General features: G+C 40.2%; 1 protein-coding gene across 7 annotated transcripts in view; it reads left to right on the top strand.

The window, feature by feature from the left end:
- The window catches only part of MSANTD2 (Myb/SANT DNA binding domain containing 2), a 32829-nt gene extending 12998 nt beyond the window's left edge, over positions 1-19831 (top strand). Inside the window, exons 1-5 of one of the 7 annotated variants that reach the window (XM_032359688.1) lie at positions 2832-4323; positions 7980-8069; positions 11972-12071; positions 13658-13718; positions 18296-19831. In XM_032359688.1, coding sequence (XP_032215579.1) covers positions 11996-12071; positions 13658-13718; positions 18296-19148 — 990 coding nt within the window. In that variant the 5' untranslated portion in view covers positions 2832-4323; positions 7980-8069; positions 11972-11995 and the 3' untranslated portion in view covers positions 19149-19831. Of the gene's footprint in view, positions 1-2831; positions 4324-7979; positions 12072-13657; positions 13719-18295 lie in introns of those variants that run through there. The other 6 variants (XM_032359687.1, XM_032359689.1, XM_032359685.1 and 3 more) reach the window with 6 other exon arrangements.
- Positions 19832-21911: the final 2080 nt, after the last annotated feature.

The following is a 21911-nucleotide window of genomic DNA, read 5'->3' as shown; positions in this document are numbered from 1 at the left end:
GTTCCATTAAACTCCAAGAAAATAAATGGGTCATTCATACTTATTTGATTCATGCTATTCTGCCTACTGCTTCTTGTAAGCAGGTTGCTTGATGAGTAAGGCCTATTCCTGTAGTTAGTTAGGATTCTTTTTCTCCCCTTTTCTTTATATGTCCGTGTTAGTCACCATATTCTCGCCAAGACTACAGACCTTTGAAAATAGTTAGATGATTGGTTTATATATATAAAGAGGAAAGGCAAGCAAAAAGTTAAAGAAGCTATGCTAGTATAGCCTGGTGTTTCTGAAACTTGAACAATCTAAAACATGTTTATGCAACAATGTTACTTAATATGTAACAAACCTAAATCTAGGTATAACACTTGCTGATCTCACATGTTATCAAACAAAAATAACTTTAAAATACTTCTACATACCAATAAAACTAAGAATCAGAAAATCAAGCTAGCATTCCTTTAACCTTGGGTGATGTGGTTTAGCGGAAACTTGCTTTCCAGACAAGATTCTGATACGGACTGCTACGATTTGTTATTCTTACCATGTGCTTTGTGATAAAACTTTGGGGCTGTCTTTTTCTATTTGAACTAACCTTTATTTATAAGTGGTCTCCATGTGGTGTGACTTTCATTTTTGTTAGAATGGCTAATATTTATTGAGGACAAGCTATTCAGTAGATACTATTTTAAGTGATCTATATTTTTTCATTGAACCCTCACAACAATTCTATGATAGAGGTACTATTATTAGCCCCACCTAACAGATGGAGAAATTGAGGCACAGTGAGATGAATTCACCTAAAGTCACAAAGCTAGCAGGTGGTGAAGTTGGACTGAGCAGTCTGTATCCATACTCTTAACCACTTGTTTATGTTAACCCCTTTATGAATCATCAGCCCACATTTTTAAAAATGTTGACAGTTGAACTATTTTTGGCAACAGTGTGATCATAAACAAATGCAATAGCAAAGACACATAGCAACATGGATGTTATTATGCTCATATATGTTACTTAACATGGAAAACACGTTTTAAAAATTCTTGCAGGTAATTCATGGTGTCCTAAGATTATAAGCACAGTGAAAAACATTTGACTTGAAGACCCAAGGAAGAGTTTACAACAGGTGTTGAAACAAATAGTCTTATTGTCAAAGATTCAGTTCACTCAGATCTTTATATAAGTGATGGTATTTATTGAACTACCAACTCCTCTTAAAGGAAGTTAAGTTTGAACTGCAGAAGGAATTTACAAAGTAGAATTACTTTTTGGCAGTGAAAGCAGGTAAGGATGTGGGTTACCAAAAGGAGGCCATGGAGTTTCATTACCTAAGCCTGCCGTCACTCACCTAATGTGTAAATGGTATAGGTACTCTTCTTAGAGATGATGAGGATGAGATGAACTGTTTGTAATACATAATGTAAATGGGTCAAAGAAAGTAAATATGCATAGGAAGAAAGCTAAAAGTAGAAAATAAGAAATCAGTGCAGGGAGTAACCCAAGTAAATACAGTTACTTCCGCTAAATATTAAAATGAGCTCTGTTATAAACTTCTGGCAACTATGGCAGAAAGGTAAATACAGTGATTTTCTTTACTTTTCAATGTCTGCTGAAGAGAGGAATACCGGGTCCTAGTTTTGAATCCTTAATCTGCGTGAACGAGGCTCTGATAGAGACCTTGGATAAGCTCTTACCTTGCCCTTAGTTCTCTATTCAGTTAAATAGGGATGTATCACGTGTCTTTCATATACTTGTGATACACTCCCCAGACCCTCCTCCAGGAGTGAGACACTAGTCAGTCTACTCCCATCCCAACCCCCCCCCCCCCAGGCTGCTTGGAGCAATGACTGGTCATGGCTTCCTGGTGAATTCCTGGAAGGAAGTTCTTTTTGCCCAAGTGAGCTGTCTGTCCCAAGGTCAGGCTCCTTCTCCAGGGGCAGCCTGCATCCAGTGCTGAAATACAAAGATACAGCCTCCTTGCCCCAGTTCAGGACGACTCTGAAGGCTCATCCCAGTTCCCTCACCCCACTTTAGGTTAGCTGAGGCCTCTGTTACAACCTGTTTATCTCCCCAACCCTGTTCCGGTCAGTCTCTCACAGGCGTTCTCAAGAGCTCTCCTCCATAAGACTGCTGCCCTGGCTCCTGAGACTGTTTCCTGGGACCCTCTCTTTTAGCATTAAAGTAAACATTAGGAATAATAAATATAAACTGCTTAGCCCAAATCTCAGCATACAGTAGGCACTGAGAATAATGGTAGTTAATGGTTTTTACCTTCATTGCATGGGACATTGAGCCGCATATGGAAAATGTTTGATTTTTGTAGGCTACATTTTTCATATGGCTATTACTTTTAGCAAGCCTCATAAAGGTAAGAGTAAAATATAAAAATGCTACCAAATGAGCTATAGAAAGTGTTATGATTGCTTGAATTTCTTTCTAACAACTTCCTAAATAAGTTCAGGTTGCCAAAGGACAAATGCATAAACTTAAAACATGCTTATTTTCAGGGCTTTCATTGAAAAGGTATTTGTCAGCATATGAAGATGTGTTCTGTGCATGTGTTTATGATCTGTAGTTTACACCATGGAAATGCAAAAGAAAAACCCCACTTTTTGAAGTACATTGACCCCTGAACAACATGGGGATTAGGGACACCACCCCCTTGTGCAGTCAGAAGTCTGGGTGTAACTTTTGACTCCCCAAAAACCTAACTACTAATAACTTACTGTTGACCAGAAGACTTGCTATAATATGAAGAGTCGATTGACATATTTTGTATATATATTATGTACTGTATTCTTATAATAAAATAAGCTAAAGAAAAATATTTTGAAAATCATAAGAAAGAGAAAATACATTTACAGTCATGTATTTGTCAAAAAAAAATTCATGTATAAGTGGACCCTTATAGTTCAAATCCGTGTTACTCAAAGTTCAACTTTAATTCAATATTTACCCCTTTAAAAACAATTGTCTGAATCTTGTCCCAGATTCAGTCAAGACTAATGCTTGTACCCAGATACCATGATGGGGGATTTCTAATAACCTTTCTTTTTCAATGATTTTGTCTAGACGTCACAACCAAATATGCCAAATTTACTAAGGGAAAGAATCTGTAGTATAGATTATCTTTGCATAATAGATGGTAGTTTTTGGTAAGAAAATATATACAAACCTTTCATGGTTCACATGAAAGGAGTAAGGTGGCTTACTGTATTTTTGGTGGGGGGAGAATTGCTTTGCACCATTTTCCTTTTAAACACCGGTCTCATTGCTAGCAGGAAGTACCCTGTGTTTGGGAAGCAGTACAACGTTGTAATGCTAAAGCTGTGTGAGGTGTTTCTGTAAGTGTGTGTGTGTGTGTGTGTGTGTAGTTCTTAATTATGGACCAATTAGTGTCCAATGCAGGATGTTTGTGTGGGAGGACTTTACAGATGAACGGTTTTCCCCTGCTATCCTAGAAATATTTTAGATAACTCTCTTGAATATGTTTTCTTTCTTTCTTTTTTTTTTTTTTTTAGTTCTCACATATTCACAAAAGTTAACATTTTAAATATCATCTGAATGTCCTTTGAGGTTCTGCCCCAGAGTGTGAAGTACTGAGAAAAAGATTTAACAGAGATGCTAATACAGCAGCTTCAGAACTGAAGGAGGAGGGCAGGTGAAAATAACCTAATCCAGGTGAATTCTTTATCAAACAACTGATTTTCCCCCATTTAGATGGGGAGGAAGTTCTAGACAAAGAGTGGTATGTGACCGTCTTTGATGGCTGTAACTCTCTGTGGCTGCTTATGTCCAAAAGAGTTCAGTAGTTCAGGAAGCCCTAATTTTTTGACCTGTCTTGTTCTCAATAGAGCAGCACTTGAGGATTTCATGCCTAGAAGGATTCTCGTATCCCAAGAAGCCCTTAAACATGACCACACTTCCTAGGTCCCCTTGTACGGTGTTGCTGCCAAGACGAGATAATGTATGAACACCCACATGACTTACCAACAGTATAGAATTGAAAATGGATAGTCCGTGAACATAGTTCCTTGAGCAATGGAAGATGTGTTTTCAGCAGTTACTATAGCCCTCCTTGAGGGTTTTTCTTCTTCATAATCTGAATGGACAAGACCCTCACCTGCTAGCACGGAGAAACCTAGAAAACGTAGGGGAGCTGTCGCTCACTGAGGATTAAAAATCTCCTGAAGAGTCTCTCCCTCCTGAAGCCAGGACTCACCAGTTATAGACACAAAAGTGAGTCACTCGTAGCCAGAGTTGGAATGTGGCGCAAGCTGAAAAAAAATCCAATCCTGGCCAGTTCCCCACAGAAACTGGGGCTCCAGAGAGGTAAGATCTCTTGGTTTGTGGTGGGCCTTCTTCTGTCTGGCCCTATCAGAATCCAGGAAACAATTGAGTCTTTTTTCCTTTTCTATCTTTGACAGAACTGTACTTTATATCCTTGAATATTTTATTTATTTAATGTGTAAGACATAAGAAATGATCAAATTTGGACAGAGCAACAGAGCCCTATTTGGTGGGTGGACCCCTCCCTCACCCAAAGGAAACCATAACAGCAAGCATGGTAGATATTGTTAAAATAGCCCTTGCCCTCTGCAGCTATTCCCTTTGTTACGAAGGGAATTTGCTTTGCTAATTATACTGTATCTATGTGTCATACCCTTTTCTGCTCCCGTTTTTTTCAAGGCGGAGCCTTAGCTACCTTGGATTTATTGATTCTATACATATAATACAAAACCGTGGTTATACAATGAGTTTCCTGATTTTCTCTGCTAAGAAAAAGAAATTGCTCTTCTTGCAAGTGATTTAGAATGTGAAAATTACCTTAATTCATTTACTTAATAAATATATTTATTGAACCCTTATGTGATAGGCACTATTCTGGGCACACGGGAATCGTGAACTAGGCAGACATAATTTCTACCTCCCAGAGTTTATGATCTAAGGGAATAGTTCTCTTAGGGAACCTTCATATTTGCATTTGGTACCTCCCCTTCCCCCACCCAAATCCCTTTCGAAGGAATACTTACTTCTCTTAGGTCCTTGTCTCCTCAGTTGGTAAGTGAGGAAGGTGGACTACATGATTTCTGAGGTTCTTTTCCATTCAAAACATCTATAATATTTTGGAAGATGGAACCTGGTTTGCTCTTAGAGCCTTGGGCAGCTCCCCCCACCCGTTGTCAATCAGTGTATTATAGAAAGTTTTACCAAAGAGATTATCTGGCTAGGATAGTGATATAGACACAAAGTATCAAGTGTTCAAATGACTTAAGGACAAAGTTTGAGGGTCATTCTTCTTAGTAATTAAGACACTGCCAACCATGATATGAACAATTCCAGCAGAATAATAGATCAGACTTAGTCCCATCAGGTTAAGGACAAATTAGTGTAGACATTGCCAATTTCTTTGAGACCCTTTGGTCTTTAGGCAGTATTAAAATGGGAGGATGCTAGAGCTTAGTCATTGTGACTACTAAGGAAAGTAGTTAAGACTTATTACACTTGTTTCTAGATCTGTGATCTTCCCTGTTGTAAGTTGTTACCTTAGGTAATTTATCTAGCATCTGTAATGATAAGTGAATCAGATAATGAATAATCACATATTATGTGATTCAATTAATAATCAGTATAATTTATGAATCATTTAATATTGCCTAATTACCACCTTGGAAAAAGATTTCTTCTCTAGCAGGTGGGAGAAAAGTCCTACATTTTTGTGATGAGTAAATTGATATCCTTGTATGTTTTTACTGCTAGGAATTGCTTCTTTCAAAAAGCAGGGGAATTTGGCTAATTTATCTCTTAAAGGAAATATTAATGCTGCTTTATCTAAAGGAGCAGGATACGGAGCAAATTGGTTAAATTGTTCTTTAACTGGTTGTCCCAATCTTTCTTGTAATACCTAATACACAAATTAAACCTACCTTATTTTAGAGCTTCTGACTAATACCTGTTCTATTCTTTGATGGAAGAAACAACACCGTGGTATAGAGCAGCTTTTTTTTTTTTTTTTAAAGATTTTATTTATTAATTTGACAGAGAGAAATCACAAGTAGACGGAGAGGCAGCCAGAGAGAGAGAGAGAGGGAAGCAGGCTCTCTGCTGAGCAGAGAGCCCGATGCGGGACTCGATCCCAGGACTCTGAGATCATGACCTGAGCCGAAGGCAGCGGCCTAACCCACTGAGCCACCCAGGCGCCCCTAGAGCAGCTTTTTAACCCAAGATTCTTGTATGGGCTTTCAGAGTCCATGTTCCCCTTGAAATTGTATGAAACAATTTCATATGTGCGTTTTTCTGGGGAGGGGATCCATGACCCAAAAAAGTTAAGAACCTCTGTTCTGAAGAGGAAAAGGAAAAGAGAAATTTAAGAATAGAAAGAGCTTTCACTTGCCAAAACCTCCTCTGTAGCGCTAAGAAGTGGGAGAGTGTGAAAGTGATGTATTTTTGGTCTTGGTTTTGATCTGTTGGGGTTTGGGGTTGATTTTAAAGCGTTTGGGTGATTGGCAAATGCACTTGCCAGATTTTGATGGAAAACCTAAGAAAATAGGTAGTAAAACTTCTGCAAGCCCCCAGATGGATTTCACCTTGAGTGACTTCCTAATCATTAGTTATAGTTCTCTGTAATAGACATGCATTTGTAGTAATATATGCTATACTTATAATATCTCTCTTACTGTATGCAGAAATGTGTTTATTTGCTTATGTCTCCTGTTTCGGGGTTTGTTTGTTTTTTGTTTTCCCCCACCTTTTGTGCTCCCAGTAAGCAACTAAAACAAATTAAAGAACTTTTGAGTTTCTCTAAAAGATACTGGAAGAAACTCAGTGGTTTTGTTGTTGCCTCATTAACTAAGAGCAGCTTGCTGTAACAGTTACACTACAGCAATAACTTTTTTAGAAAGATTTTATTTATTTATTTGAGAGAGAGAGTGAGCACAAGGGGGGTGGGGTGGGGAGGGAGGCGCAAGGGAGAAGCAGACTCCCTGCTGAGCAGGGAACCCGATGTGGGGCTTGATCCCAGGACCCTCAGGTCATGACTTGAGCCAAAGGCAGACGCTTAACCCACTGAGCCACCCAGGTGCCCTAAAGCAGTAACTTTAAAGGAAGAAGATAGATGTATTTCACAAAGACCTTTTTGCTTCAAAACTCATGTGTGCTTAGGCTGAGGTATTGTTTTTAACACTTTTATAAAGGACTAGTTTGGCGATTTTCCCCCAGGATGATTTCCCCTATCTTTTGTGGAATAGAACATGTGATTTTTAAGACTCTGACTGCAAATAAGTATATTCTTTATAAGTAACCATTTGGGTTTAAACATCCATTTGGGTTTAAAACATCTCAAATTTATCCTATTTAGTTGCTAGAGGGTTAAGATCAACTATGTAATCCATTTCTAGTGTTCCCAGTTCCACAACTACATTTGAAAATCTGTTTCACTGCTTGTGTTTTCTTATAACATTGTTTCCTGCTATTACAACTAAGCTGTCCTGCCTCGCAGTTTGACTTTGTTTTTCATCCGACATCCTAGATGGATCATGCCAGTGTTTCCTAAATGACACATTTATGTGGCTATTATGCCTTATTTCCATTCCTCCTTATTACATACCCTGTCCCACCTGTAGTCAGTTTGGTTAGAACAGTGGTTTTGTCATGGTGATTATTTTATGATTGTATGAAATGGGGCAAATTTTGAGACAATGATTGAGCCAGTAGCAGAATTGGTTGGCATATGCCCATATGATTATTTAGTTTGCTTCCTGCTTTGCCGTAGCAGGGAAGAATTCAATTCCTCCCGCTTCCTGAAAGTCAAAGGAGGAATTGGAGGACACAGAAGTGAAAGACACCTTATTTTTTACCCCCAAAGTAGCTCATGTGATGTCAGGAAGGGCTTTGATGAAACCACTGGCCCTACTTATAGATCTTATTTTCCAAGCCTTTCATTATTTTATTTGCCCTTTTCTGAACTCTACAATTTCCCTCTCTTGTAGCTGGTTCGATGCCCAGAACTGAATGCTGTGCTCCAGCTGTGGCCTCACCGGTGCTGAATAGAGAGGAAGAGCCACCTTCATAGCTTACATGTGATTCCTCTGCTTATACAACCCAATACTGGATTTACTTACTTTGGCAAGATAGCTGCATTGTGCACTGTATTTAATGTTACGTGTACTGTAACCCTGGGTCTTTCTCTGCATTGCTGCCGTTAAACCCCCAATCCTGCCAATCTAGAACTCCTGCCTTTGTTTACCCGCACCCCCTCCCCCGTAGACCCTTCTTACATTCATCCACAATGAATGTCATCTTTATTCTCTCATTTCCTTTCACTCCAGTCTTAAACTTTGGTGAAACTTTCCCTCTGTCTATAAATTATCGGTTGTCAGCCATCTTACTTTCCTCCCTGCTTTGGTAATGGGACAAACTTTGAAGCCTTTTCTCTGGTTCTTTTCCTGTTGGAGTCATTAACCACTTGGCGTTTCTTCCAAACCGAATACCTCCAGACTCTTCTGATTGACCACCTGATCAAGTTGTTACCTCTCCTTTAGTTCTTCTTTCCAGATTTTCTTGACTCCTCCTGACCTCTATCCCTCTGACTTCGTTCAAGATACAGTATTATCTCACTCCTCTTCCCCAGAAGGGAGATTGTATATTGATTTATGAGGAAATTTCTAGTAATAAGGAAAGTGTTACTCTTCTCCATTGTGAATAGTCTGGTCTTTAATAATTTTAAGCAAATTCTTTCCCTGCCCCTACTCCCTCCGCGAGATCATAATTTTAAAAAAAAAAGTTAGAGGTTAATTTCCCATACATTTCTAAGACTAGTGAGCTAAAGAAAGAAGGGCAGTGAGGTGGGTATTTGTGTTGGGTAGGAAATGGCCTTCCAAGAAAGCTAAACTGAGATTCTTGTTGGGTTTGGCATGGCTGTCTGAAATGGGAGGTGAGACTTTGTTTTTCCTAGATGCTGGAGCATTCTCTTAATCTCAGATTTAGAGTAGGTTTTTCAGTTGGCTTATTTAGGACTGTTGACACAGACACACAGTTATTTAATTGCCTGCTTTGGTTCATCATTTAGAGTGTGGGAAGTGTAACTTTTTCTGATTGGAAGGTCTCCATATGCTCCTTTTATCCATTTCTAAAGTCCCTGCAGTTCCACTGAATTCCAGTGTCTCCTGTAGTGGTGGTCAAGTTCATGTTTGAGTTCTCACTTTTTTTTTTTTCTATCTTAGTTGATGTGTCCCTATTCAAACAGCCTCTCCTTGGATCTGTGGGTCTTTTACTGAACTCAGAAGGTACCTCTTATGTGTACTTATGTCTTGAGAGAGTTAAAGTCAATCTGGAAATTTGTTTTTTTTTAACATTATTTCAACATATCAAATTCCTATCGTATGGATTTAGGAATTACGAAACATTTTTCCTGCAGGCCCCTGATAGATATTTTACATATCAGCACATTACACTATTGAAGTGTATTACAGAAGTACACTATGAAGAAAGAGGTGGCAAGATCTCTTAGCCTTTTTTGATGAAATATAGAATGTATCCTGACTATTCTTCGGTCTCTAAAATCATTAGATATTACTAGTTTCCTTATTCACAGTTATTTAAGCCAAGTAAAATTGTAAGCTCAATTTGGTGGTTTCAAAGAAAGCCAATCTTTTCTGTGGTTTTCCATCATGTATATAGTCAACAATTGGTGGCTTTGCTTTATGCCCATATCACATCCTGAGAAGGCTGGCACCTTTCTTCAAAGGAACATCAGTTTTATTCCTTGACTTCTGAAATAACCCTCAGTGACAGATCCCACTGGGCTCTTCTGTGTGCTGCGTGCTTTTCTCTGGGCAGCCAGTAAGGAGTGAGTGGTGGCATCTCCATTTATGGCCTTGGAAGGGTGAAAGGGACATGGCCGGGACTCTCCATGTACGGTCTTTGGAGGAGTTGAAAAGAGTGGTTGGGGTGTTCTTGGAGGCAGAAACAAGACATTGTGAGATAAAAATAAATTGGCAGGAGATGTTTGCAATTCAAATTCCAATCCCTGCAAGGAGGGCAGAGGGCACTGGGAAAGGGGAGTATATAGAAAGTCAAATGAGATCTGCTGCAGGCATTTGTCTCCTTCCACTGGAAGAGTTGCCCTGTGACACATTTTCCAAGTTCCTGCCTGATTTTTTTCTAGAAAGTTCTGTGTTATGTAGTTGTGACTCTCTTTTACAAAGAGAAAGAGAGGGAACACTTTTTTAAAGAGTGTATTAATCAGAAACCTCAGCTCTTTAAGGCATTGTTGGAGGCACCAGAAGAGATCTCTAGAAAGAGGCGGGGAGAGGCAGGTGCTTATGCAGGGGGTAGGCTGGCTGGTTTTCTGATGGGGAGACTGCTCACTGCTCTGTTTATGTCTGAGGAAGATCATCCTGTGTGTCCTGCTTTGATTATTCCTTTTGCCCATCTGGATTTCTGGTCTCAAAGGACAGATCTGCAAAGTATTTGACAGTGTCTTGTCGTTTGTCAACTGTGATTTAAAGATGCGGAACTTTCATGGAGGTTCTGTAAAGATTATTAAGAGTTGTTTCAGTTTGGTGAGAATATGTGACATATTGGCTTATGGAAAGTAATCTCACATTTAGGAGAAACCTACAGTCTGGCTAACATGTATACATTAAGTCTGAGGTGAATGGGTTTTGTAGAGTTGAGTCAGAAAGTATTTGAGAGCCATCAGGGAAAAAGGGTCTCGTCTCTCTCAAGAAAATTCTGAGTGAAATCCAGTCAAGGAGAAGGGAGGTTCGAAGGAACAAAAGCAGCAGAGATGAGATAGACAGTGGATAGAACTGAACTAAATGTGGATGCTGGGACTAAGTCCTTGATTTATCCTTTAAAACATGTAAGACAGAGTTAAGGAAGCAGGGCTAATGATCAGAAGTATGCATTGAAAGACCATGAAGAAAATGGAAGTGTTGTGCAAGATAATAAAATCGTCCGGGTTTTCTCTGTGGACTCACATAGTGATTTTTATTTGCTGTGTGGCACGAGGCAGAGAAGGAAGTAAAATGATCCCTGTCCACCTCACTTTCCCCCCGTCCCCCCCAAAAAGGAAATTATTGGCCTTCTTTGTTGGTTTTAGCTGGCAGTTTGTGTTGGTTGAATTGATGAGTACTGGCTAATCGTTCGATGTGGGAATGAGTGTATTGTTTCTGAGTGGTTGGTGTTTGAGACTGGGGATCTGTAGCATAATCAGTTTGACCTCTTTCAAATTTTAGCAACCTCCTTAAAGATAGAGTAAGTTAGTTAAGGACTATGGACTTCGTAAGTAATATGTTTTACTAGCTGATTCATTTAGACAATTGTTTTGACCCTGTTTTCCTTCTTAGGAGTAAGGAAGGTTATATTCTTTGCTTTGGGAAATTCTTCTTTCTGTCCTCCCTTCCCTCACTTTTTCCAAATTCTGGGCACAATAGCAGCTCTTTTCTCTTCTGTGGCAGGTGTGCATCCTATTGGCTGGCTGGTATTTCTTGTTTTCTTTTTTTTTTTTTTTCTTATTCTTTTTAAAGGGGGGGTGGGGGCATAAAAATATATGTATGGGGTACATGCAATAATGTTGTAATGTTTCTTGTTGTTTAATGGATGATTAATTGCAAAATAATTGTTTGAATTATAACATGTTTGAGTAAATGCTAAATTAGTTTTTTTTCTAATATAATAATGAATTTGAAATCTAGCATTCCTGTAACAATGTGTCTATGTTTGTCTGTCTGTGTCTGTCTAATAGTAATTAATATCTGTGGTCCGTACCTGGAAGAGGAAGTACAGCTTTAAAGGAATAACAAAAGACTTTGTGTCTTAGACCCTTCGCAGGTGTTACAGTCGGGTGAAAGAACATGGTGTTGGGAAAAGAAAGAGCAGTTACACATTTGAACAGTTGGAACAGGTGTTTGGTCAGGGAGGATGGGATGCTCAGCCCTGCCAGCCTGTACTTATTAACAGTAGTGGCTTGTACCAGGAGCTGGAGTCAGATGGCAGCACTATGGAGGAGTATTCACAGGAGGACTGGGGAAACCACAGTCAGGATCTCCATGGCTATCCAACAGATCAGGAATTGGGTAAGAAAGCCAATACATATGAATTAACGTGTGTGTGCATGCGCACACGTGTGTGTGTGTGTGTGTGTGTGTGTGTACCCCTTCACATGTGCACCCACCCTTAGTCGCTGTCCTAGCCTCTAGTGCTGCTCCCACTGTCTACATGAGGCACATGACCAGCCTCCTTGGGGCAACATTGGCATCGTTGTTTTGGCCCTAAATTGCCAGCTAGAGCTTGGTGTGAGTCATTTGGATGAGGCTACGAACAAAATTCCTAAAGATGCAGAATTCCTAATCAGGGACAAGTGAAATCCTATGCAATTTAAAATATCCTGCACCTCCTGAGTTCTAAGACAGCTGCCAGGAGTGTTAACTCTTGGTGCAACTTCTCTGGACATGACTATCTTTTCCTTGCTTTATCCCAAATACTTTTCTGCTTATGAATTGGAAAAGGTCCCCAGCCAGACTTTAGTCTGAACAACAACAAAAAAGAAGCCTCAGTTTATATTGAAAAGAGCTGATGTTTGAATTTTATCAGTGATCATACTTCAGAATTCACTAAGAATCCCATCCAAGCAGTAGCTGGAATGATTTAGATTAGCATTAAAAATGGAAAACAAAACTCTTGGCCATCGATTTCAAACTGGGATGGCCTAATTGAAAAAGAGGTATATGTAGTTGTTTTTGCAACAATTGCTCCAGTTTGGGCTTTCATAATTTGGAAGTCCCAACCCAGTTTCTGGTGCAGGCAGTGTGGTTCAGTAACAAGTTATGTGATGAGTGTTCACTTCTAAGTAAACGTTCTGACTACCCAGTGAGCTGCTCAGGTAGCCTCCAAGGAAGCGTAAGTAGGATTGGCATTGTAAATGTGCTTCCTTAGCTCACGGTAGCAGTCCACAGGCCAGGTGTTACAGAATTCCTGATGATAGAGAAATGCTAATTTCAAAAGAAAAAGGATTAAATGCTAATATCTCTTACAAATGCTATATTTTTTTAATCTCTCAAATATTGGAAGGGAAAAGGAGAGAAGAAAGAGGCTATAAAACTATAAGATTAACACAATGCGAGAAACTTAAAGATTGGGAGACTAAAAAGGGCCGATGCCAAGTCATCGCCACCCTTTAATTTCTAAACGGTAATAAGGTCTAAATGGCTTTGGCATCCCATTACTCGGGTTTTGCCCTAGAGAGTTAAGTTCCACCCAAACCTTTGAGAAAAAATAACATGCAGAGTATATTGATCGTGATATTGGGAGAATAATTGCTCTGTAAAACCTACATAGAAAATCTGAGGAGAGAATCATTTTTCATTCTCGTTTCTTTAAAATCATGTTTGCCGTGAAATTAAGCTTTAAGCTCCTAGCTAGAAATCCACTGGTGACCTTGAAGAATTTTATACTTGTAGAGCTGGTTTCTGATCTTGCATATAAATGTATGCATCTCATTATATAAGAGTTATATTTATAAATCTGGCATTGGACAGTGTTTGACACTGGAATTACAGCCTTGCATTCAAAGTATGAAATGAACAGTAAACACAGTTACTTCTCTACCTAAATGTGTGCTACTTAGAAAAATATAATTTGTTTCAAAAACCTTGCTTTTCAGATGAAATACCTGTCACAAAGAGAACATTAAAAATAAAACAAGAGTCTTCTGAAGAGGCACAGTAAGTAGATGCTTCTTTCTACAAAGTATATTAACCTAAATTTAATGACTGTTGGGAAGACATAGAAAGTCACTGCTGTCATTAGACATGTATGGAAAATACAGCCATACCATTGAGGGAGGAGTTGTATTCACAGTGTCTCATCTGTTTAGCTTATGTTTGCCAGTAGTTAATCTACACCGAGAATTTTGTATACGACATGAAGAAATAAATGTGTTAGCACAAAAACAAGTGTGTCAATGGTGTTTGCCTGTACTCGAATGTGGCTATGTAGGTAGGTGTTTCATTATGTTACAGAGATGACTCGCAGGGCCCTGAGTTAATCTGGGGTTGGCTATGATGCCAGAAAGGCCAGAGGGGCACTTGCATGCCTTATGATATTACACTGTGGGGATCAAGAAGCAAGCTCCTGGGTGGCCTTTTTATCCATTTGGAAAAGAAAGACATTGACAGACGAAAGATGGAATCCCGGGCTGGGGTCCTTCTGCTGGCTACGTCAGTTCAGTTCTGTCTTCTGTAAGGAGACCACAGGACTCTGAGTTTCAGTGATGCTATGTTTGTAGTTCTTTTATTTATTTTTAAAGATTTTATTTATTATTTGACTGAGAGAGAGATAGCAAGAGAAGGAACACAAGCAAGGGGAGTGGGAAAGGGAGAAGCAGGCTTTGTGCTGAGCAAGCAGCCCAATGTAGGGCTCGATCTCAGAACCTTGGGATCATGACCTGAGCCAAAGGTAGATGCTTAATGGCTGAGCCACCCAGGCGTCCCTGTGGTTCTTTTAATTAATTTTAAGGAAGTCCCTCACTAAGTCTATGAAATAAATATATTAAAAGATCAATTTAGGGGGAAAGTAGAGGAATGCCATTCTTTTTTTCGATCTGGTCATCCAGAAACCCTGATAGCACCCATTTTTTTCTTCTGTACTTCATTGTGCGCATGTGAACTTGGTGTTTGAGGGGATGGTGGACAAAGGGGGAACAGGCAAGATGGAAAGAGCTGTGATAAGCAACAAGCAATATAAAAAGGAAACTTGTTTTCACAGAGCCAACCACCACCACCACCACCCACTTTGCAAATGCTTCTTTTTCAGAGTATCTGTAGAACAAAAGAATTCCCAGTATCAGCTGCTCCCCTGTGAGGGGAAAGGGTGAAAGTTTAGGGATCAAGAATTATTTCTCAAAATTATAACCACTCCCCACAACTCAACAAAGAAGTTTATGACTCAAGTCAGTAAGCCTGAGGCTGTTTCTTGTTGGGAAGTAGGTCTGTTTTCCAGTTGGGACATCAGAATGTCCCAAAGGAAGGGAAACTCTGATGTTGAATATTTTCAAAAAATGCATTATTACTAGTCCATCCCTTCAGGCCCTGAGTCTCCAAAAAGGCCATTGTCTCTCCTTTACTAAAATGACCCGTCTCTCCCTTTCAACTGCTTGGACCTTGAGGAGAGGCCCAGGTGACCTAACTGGAGATGAACTCAGACCTCACAAAATGGGTGTCCCTACCATCTGCACTTTTCCCGTGGTTGGAATTTCAGAAATCAGGAACTAAAATAGACCCTTCTCTGGAGCCATTTAAAAACCTGGGTCTCGGGGTGCCTGGGTGGCTCAGAGGGTTAAGGCCTCTGCCTTCGGCTCAGGTCATGATCTCAGGGTCCTGAGATCCAGCCCCGCATCAGGCTCTCCGCTCAGCAGGGAGCCTGCTTCCCTTCCTCTCTCTCTGCCTGCCTCTCTGCCTACTTGTGATCTCTGTCTGTCAAATAAATAAATAAAATCTTTAAAAAAATAAAAATAAAAAAATAAAAACCTGGGTCTCATTTTTACTGTGCTCCGTAGTTTTGAAAATGTGATGAGTCTTAGGCCCAGGGATCTCCAGACAGACATCAGATCAGCAGGTTCTGTAGAAATGGACCACTTTGCTGCCTCTGCTCCAGGTTTTAGCTCACACAGTGAGAAGCTTTAAAGTGGTTCCTAATGGGCCATTTATTTTCCAGTGCAAGTTTACTCAGAACTATTCCTTATGGATGATTTAAGGCTAAGACAGTGCTGAATAAAATAACTTCATCTGGGCATTGGATATGTTTTTCTCCAAGTATAAGTGGGATGAGCCTAAGATAGTGGACATAGTGTGTAGTTTAACATACCAACCTTCAGGGTGCTTGGCTGGCTCAGTTGGTTAAACAACTGCCTTCGGCTCAGGTCATGATCCTGGGTTCCTGGGATCGAGCCCTATGTCAGGCTCCCTGATCCTTGGGGAGCCTGCTTCTCCCTCTCCCTGTGCCTGCTGCTCCCCTTGCTTGGGCTTTCTCTCTCTGTCTCTCTCTGTGTCATAAATAATCTTAAAAAAAAAAAAAAAAAACCTCTCTTAAAAAAATATATATATATATGCGCCATCCTTCATCCATAAAGTAGAGTCACCTAACCTGCTCATTTAGTTGACAGATATTTGCCAAGTGCCTACTTCATGGCAGGCACTGGGATGTTGATCAGTGAGCAGAATCAATGAAAATCTCTGCCCTCCACCATCCCAACTCCTTAGCCTGGTCCTTGAGATCGTTGTAGCATTTCAAAAGAGGACAAGGAAGGATGGTGGCTGTATAAGAGAGCTTTTCTTTCAGCATTCATGCAGACACACAGTCCTCTATCTTTACCTCCTGAGCACCAAGCTGAACGTGAATGATCACTGAGTGCCTTTGTGTACTCTGAGAAGGAACAGTTCTCCAGCAATGCAGTGATTTTATCGAGATGGCCACTCCAATACCTGAGAATTTCTGTGACAAACTAAAGAGTGGAAGATAAGTCTAGGGCAGTCTCTGGCTTCGAGAAGCAGCAGGCAACAAAATCTTAGCATTTTGTCATCTTGCAGAGAACGCCAAAGAGAGTAAGAGGACAGACGGAGAATGAGTATGTGGGAGGTTCCCCAGTTTGTTCCCCAGACTCTTCCCCTAGAAGATACAAGGATTTAATAGGAAACTTTCAAGCATTGTCTCCTTCCAAGAAGTTGTACACCCTCTTCTCTGCCTGCGTTCGATCGTACATAAGGGTGGTCATTGAGTATTTTTGTAGCTTAAACCTATGACCGATGTAGACTGTAATAGATTGTTACTAAGTTAACATTTAACAGACTTCCATCTTTCAATGTTAAAGTCTTTGCCATACCTGAGAAACAAACTTGTAATTACATATGCTCATATATAGTGCATGAATTATCGTCAAGTATCAGTTCCGGTTTTAGGAGTTAAGCAGCATCTGAAACAAAAACTTCCCAGCATGTTCAGCCTTACTCTGTTAACTCTCCAAATCCAAATTGAAATAATTTCTATACTTTTGCTCCCCTTGAGCAATAGTCCCCATTCATTTTTCCCTTCTAAGTTTGATGTAGACTTTTTCCATCTGAATTCTCAGATCTTAATTCTGTGATTAACTGACAATTCTTCATCATTTGGGAGTAGTATGAGTTTCAGACAACCGGAAGAAAATATCGTTTTGTTTCTGCATCAGGCCATTAGACATAATTGGTTGTGCATTTCCTACAGCAAACACATATGGGCCAAAATTACTGAACTCTAAGAAGTTCCAGGTTAGAAATTAAGCTCTTCATTATTTTAAGTGATGCAGGATACCATTTTGAATAGAGGACCCTTCGCCTGCAGCCATTCTATGCATAGAAATAGCCACTTTATAAACCAGCCAGAGAAAGAGAGATACCATATGATTTCACTCATCTGTGGAATTTAAGAATCAAAACAAGCAAAGGGAAAAGAGAGACAAAGCAAGAAATACTCTTTAACTATAGAGAACAAACTGATGACTCCCAGAGGGGAAATGGGGGCCAGGGATGGAGGAGTGCACCAGTCGTTAGGAGCACTGGGTGTCGTGTGGAGGTCTTGAGTTCCAGGATGGTTCGTCTGAAACCAATATAACAATGTGCGTTCACTATCCTGGAATTGATTAATAAGTTAAAAAATTCTAAATTCTTGATTTGGGTTTCTAAAACCCCGGGGACTTACATATCAATAGTTACTAAGTTTAATATAGCCAGACTCTAGAAGTCATGGAAAGCACTTTATCATTAATTGCTAGAAATTTCCTAGGAAAGAGTGTTTCTCAGATTTTAATACTATGTTCATCTTGGCTTGCAGTGTCCAGTACGGTAGTCCCTAGTCACATGTGGCTATTTATTTATTTATTTATTCTTAAGATTTTATTTATTTATTTGACAGAGAGAGAGACTGCAATAGAGGGAGCACCAGAAGGGGGAGTGGGCAGAGAGAGAAGCAGGTTTCCTGCTGAGCAGGGAGCCCAATACGGGGCTCATTCCCAGAACTCTGGGATCGTGACCTGAGCCGAAGGCAGATGCTTAATGCCTGGGCCACCCAGGTGCCCCAACATGTCTATTTAAACATAATTTTAAGTTATGACTAAAAATTTCATATGTCACTCACACTGATCACATCTTAAGTGCTAATGGCCACCATATTGGACAGCACAGATTAGAACATTTGCATCACTGCAGAAAGTACTGGTGCATCGTGCTGAACTAGACACCTGAAGAATTTGACTTTGTATTTCCCTTTCTAGGAAGAGAGACATCATGCAAAATATCGTCCAGATTTTGGAATCAGTACAATTGAAATGGGAACTGTTTCAGAGCTGGACGGACTTTTCAAGGCTTCATCTTTCTAACAAACTGGCCATTTTTGGAATCGGTTATAACACCCGTTGGAAAGAGGATATTCGTTACCATTATGCTGAGATCAGCTCCCAGGTGCCCCTCGGCAAGCGACTGCGGGAATACTTCAACTCCGAGAAGCCCGAGGGACGGATCATTATGACCCGTGTGCAGAAAATGAACTGGAAAAATGTTTACTACAAGTTTTTAGAGATCACCATTAGTGAAGCTCGATGCTTGGAGCTGCACATGGAAATTGACTGGATACCCATTGCCCATTCCAAACCAACTGGGGGGAACGTGGTTCAGTATTTATTACCGGGAGGCATTCCCAAAAGTCCAGGCCTTTATGCCATTGGCTATGAAGAATGTATGGAGAGGCCCCCATCTCCACACCTGGAGCGACATTCTCTGGACCCGGGAAAGGAGGGCCGGGTTGACTTGGAGACCCTCTCGGCGCAAGCCTCGTTACAGGTGGAAATTGAACCCACCCGAATAATCTATTGCTACCTCGGGATTGCTGAGGTTAGGACTCTCCAGCAATGCTTATTTTTACATTTCCAAGCAAATACCAAAACCTTCAGCAAAGATTGGGTTGGTATTAATGGGTTTTTGTCCCAGAACTGTATTGTGGATCCCGGAGTCTCCCCCAAATCTATCTATATCAAATTCGTAGAAGTAGAGAGGGATTTTCTTTCCGCCGGCTCTTTAGTTGAGTGCCTGGAAAAAGCCATTGGATATCCCTTAAAATTTAACAACTGAACGTCATCCTTCATAAGGATTTGGGCTCTTACCTCCCTCTTCTCTACTCACTCTGCATTCCCGAGACTGCCCCTTATCCAGATGCTGCCATCAGACTCTTCACGGAAACTCTTTCCACAGTCGGGCCAGTACAACTGCAACTGAATTATACCAGACTTTGGGCAGAAAAAACAGACCTCACCTGAAAATGCTCATTTTGAGCAAATAAGATACACAGCGAACTTGCATGGTGGGTCAGCTGTTCTTTTTTTAAAAACAAAAGACAATTTTTAAATGGATTTTAGAGCCCTAATATAAACAAATGTAGGTACATTCCATATTGGACAAAACTTATACTTTGAGTTTCATATGAAATTGAAAAATTGTATTTTTTTCACAATGTTTCATTTTTACACATCTCTATGTCTCTATATAAGTATTATTTACAACCCTGAATAAATAAGCAATAGATAATGGCAAGTTAAATCGCGAGTCACAGTAAATAAGACTGTTTTTCAATATCACCCTTAGCTACTATTGTATATAATTTAGAGTTTCATTTTTTTCACCAGCCAAGTGTTTTGCTATTCCCAATCAGTGTTGCCTGCAAAGACCTTTGTTTCTGTGATGTATCAACTTTACGGTTGTGTTGCCATTTGAACTTTTTAAAAAAAAATTATTAAAGTAATTCTTGGCCTCTTGGAGCACTGTTTGAGCTTTTTTATAGCAGGGCATAGGCACACCGGTGGAATGACCTATGCAGACTTCGCTGCTCACAACATACAGAACAAAGGGAGCAGGATATCTTCACTCTCTGCACCCCGCTGACCAATGTCATTATTTGTCAGAGCACCAAAGTCACTGGATGTTGCATTTTATATTTCTTTTTGAAAAATGGGATATTCCTTCTGACCCTACGTACGTGAATTTGCAAGAGATTCTCCTTCTTCATCTTAACGCTCAGTCAGCAGGGGCCACTCTCTCAAAGAGTGTAAGTGGGGAATTATTGTCATCATGCTGTTTATAAAACAGAAAATATAACAGAAACATCCCAAAACTTTTTTTTTAAGTGATCCACAATAAAGCTTCCTATCTGTCCATTAGGAAGGCAGCTTCCTTGCTCAGGGATTTCTTGGCATCAACTAACGAACACTCCACTTAGAGGTTAGCGCTTTTGGCTAACAGCTAGTTTACTGGAAGGGCAGGCAAAGATCACTTTGGTCTCATGGCCGGGACTTGTTAGCTTGATGGTGTATCTTCAGTGATTCCCCCAACATGTCTCAGGTGCTCTCCTTTAGATGGACTGCAAATCCAGGTAAGAGCTATAATTTTGCCCATCTTTTTTATACTATTAAATATAAAATTGCATATTGATAAAAAAAAAATAGTCTTCTTCTTCCTACAACCTGAATAGCCTTAAATCAGTGATTTTCTTATCCTGATACCTCTTAGTTGGCTGACGCTTATATTCTGATGGCTAGAGAGCTTATAATCAATGGGATGATTTTATTAATGTCTTATTTAATGTATTTTAGTCTAAGGAGTTGACTGTTGCTAAAAACGGATGCTAGTTGGGGCCCCTGGCTGGCTCACTTGGTAGAGCATGTGACTCTTGATCTCAGGGTTGTGAGTTCACGTTCCACATTGGGTGTAGAGCTTACTTAATAAAACAAACAAACAAAAATATAAGTGGATGCTAGTTCAGTGGATTCAAATACTTGGAATTTAAGTGTAGCACCTCTTCTCTCTGGGCACAGTAGACGGGTATGGGCCTTAGGAAATTCTCCTGACTTTGCTCTTCTTTGGAACTTGGAATTACAGACCATCTTTTAGCAGTAATTTCTTAACATTCAGTGCTAAATGCCGCAGGAAAAAGCATTACCAGGAGTAGCATACAGCATCCCCCCAAACTTTGCCACCAACCAAACCCAAAACCAACATGCTTCGTGCATTTTTTTCTATCCCACTTTCTGTTGCTGTTGAGTTACTTAAGCTGGGGGATCATTTTGTGAGGGTATTTCAGATCTACCCAACATTACTGAGAAGGGGGCATTACTAGAGCACCATGGGCAGCACGGAGAAGAGGACCAAGGCTGGCTGGATCCAAGAATCAGTGTGTTTTTACCACTCAGCATGGGATGAGTGAGAGTAGGGGCAAGAGGACAAAACAGACTGGGAAATGGGAGCTTGGAAAGGAAAGGAAAGCTTGGAAATGGAAAGCTTGCTGATAACTGAATATCCAGTTTCTCTGGCCAGAACAATCTTGAGGAGAGGGTAGCAGGGTATCATGTAACTAATTTGAGCATTATTAAAGATAAAAAAAAATGGACCTTAATGAAGCCTTAGAACTGAGTCAAGGGGGATGGAGACACTATGTTCATGCTTTGAGAAAGGAGATGAAGTACGATTGGAAGAAACACTAGTGACCTGCATGTCTCCGAACATAGGAAACCATGAACTTAGCTCTCTCATTCAGTCTGTTTATGGAAGCAGTCCCCAGGCCACTCACGGGTTATCTGCTAACATTCTCATTTTACACAAGGGTAGACAGCTGTGTTCATCCTAAAAGGCATCCTGGCAAAAACTTCCAGAAAGGAACGGAGCTGCTCTGCTAATTTCTGTCACTCCGACTGAGCCGGGGTCAGTGGAAAGAAGTGGTTGGAATAGGAGTTAGAATGGAAGATCTTTTGGTTGGGGTGAGGGCATTGAAAGAGTCCTAACGGGATGGCCCCTGTGTTACATGGAAAAGATATTATTTGGGATCTACTTTCCAAAGAAGTTAGC

The sequence above is a fragment of the Mustela erminea genome, chromosome 9, assembly GCF_009829155.1.
Source record: "Mustela erminea isolate mMusErm1 chromosome 9, mMusErm1.Pri, whole genome shotgun sequence".
Classification (NCBI taxonomy): Eukaryota; Metazoa; Chordata; class Mammalia; order Carnivora; family Mustelidae; genus Mustela; species Mustela erminea.
The sequence above is the reverse complement of the archived record's forward strand: the minus strand, read 5'-3'. Positions and strand labels throughout refer to the sequence as shown.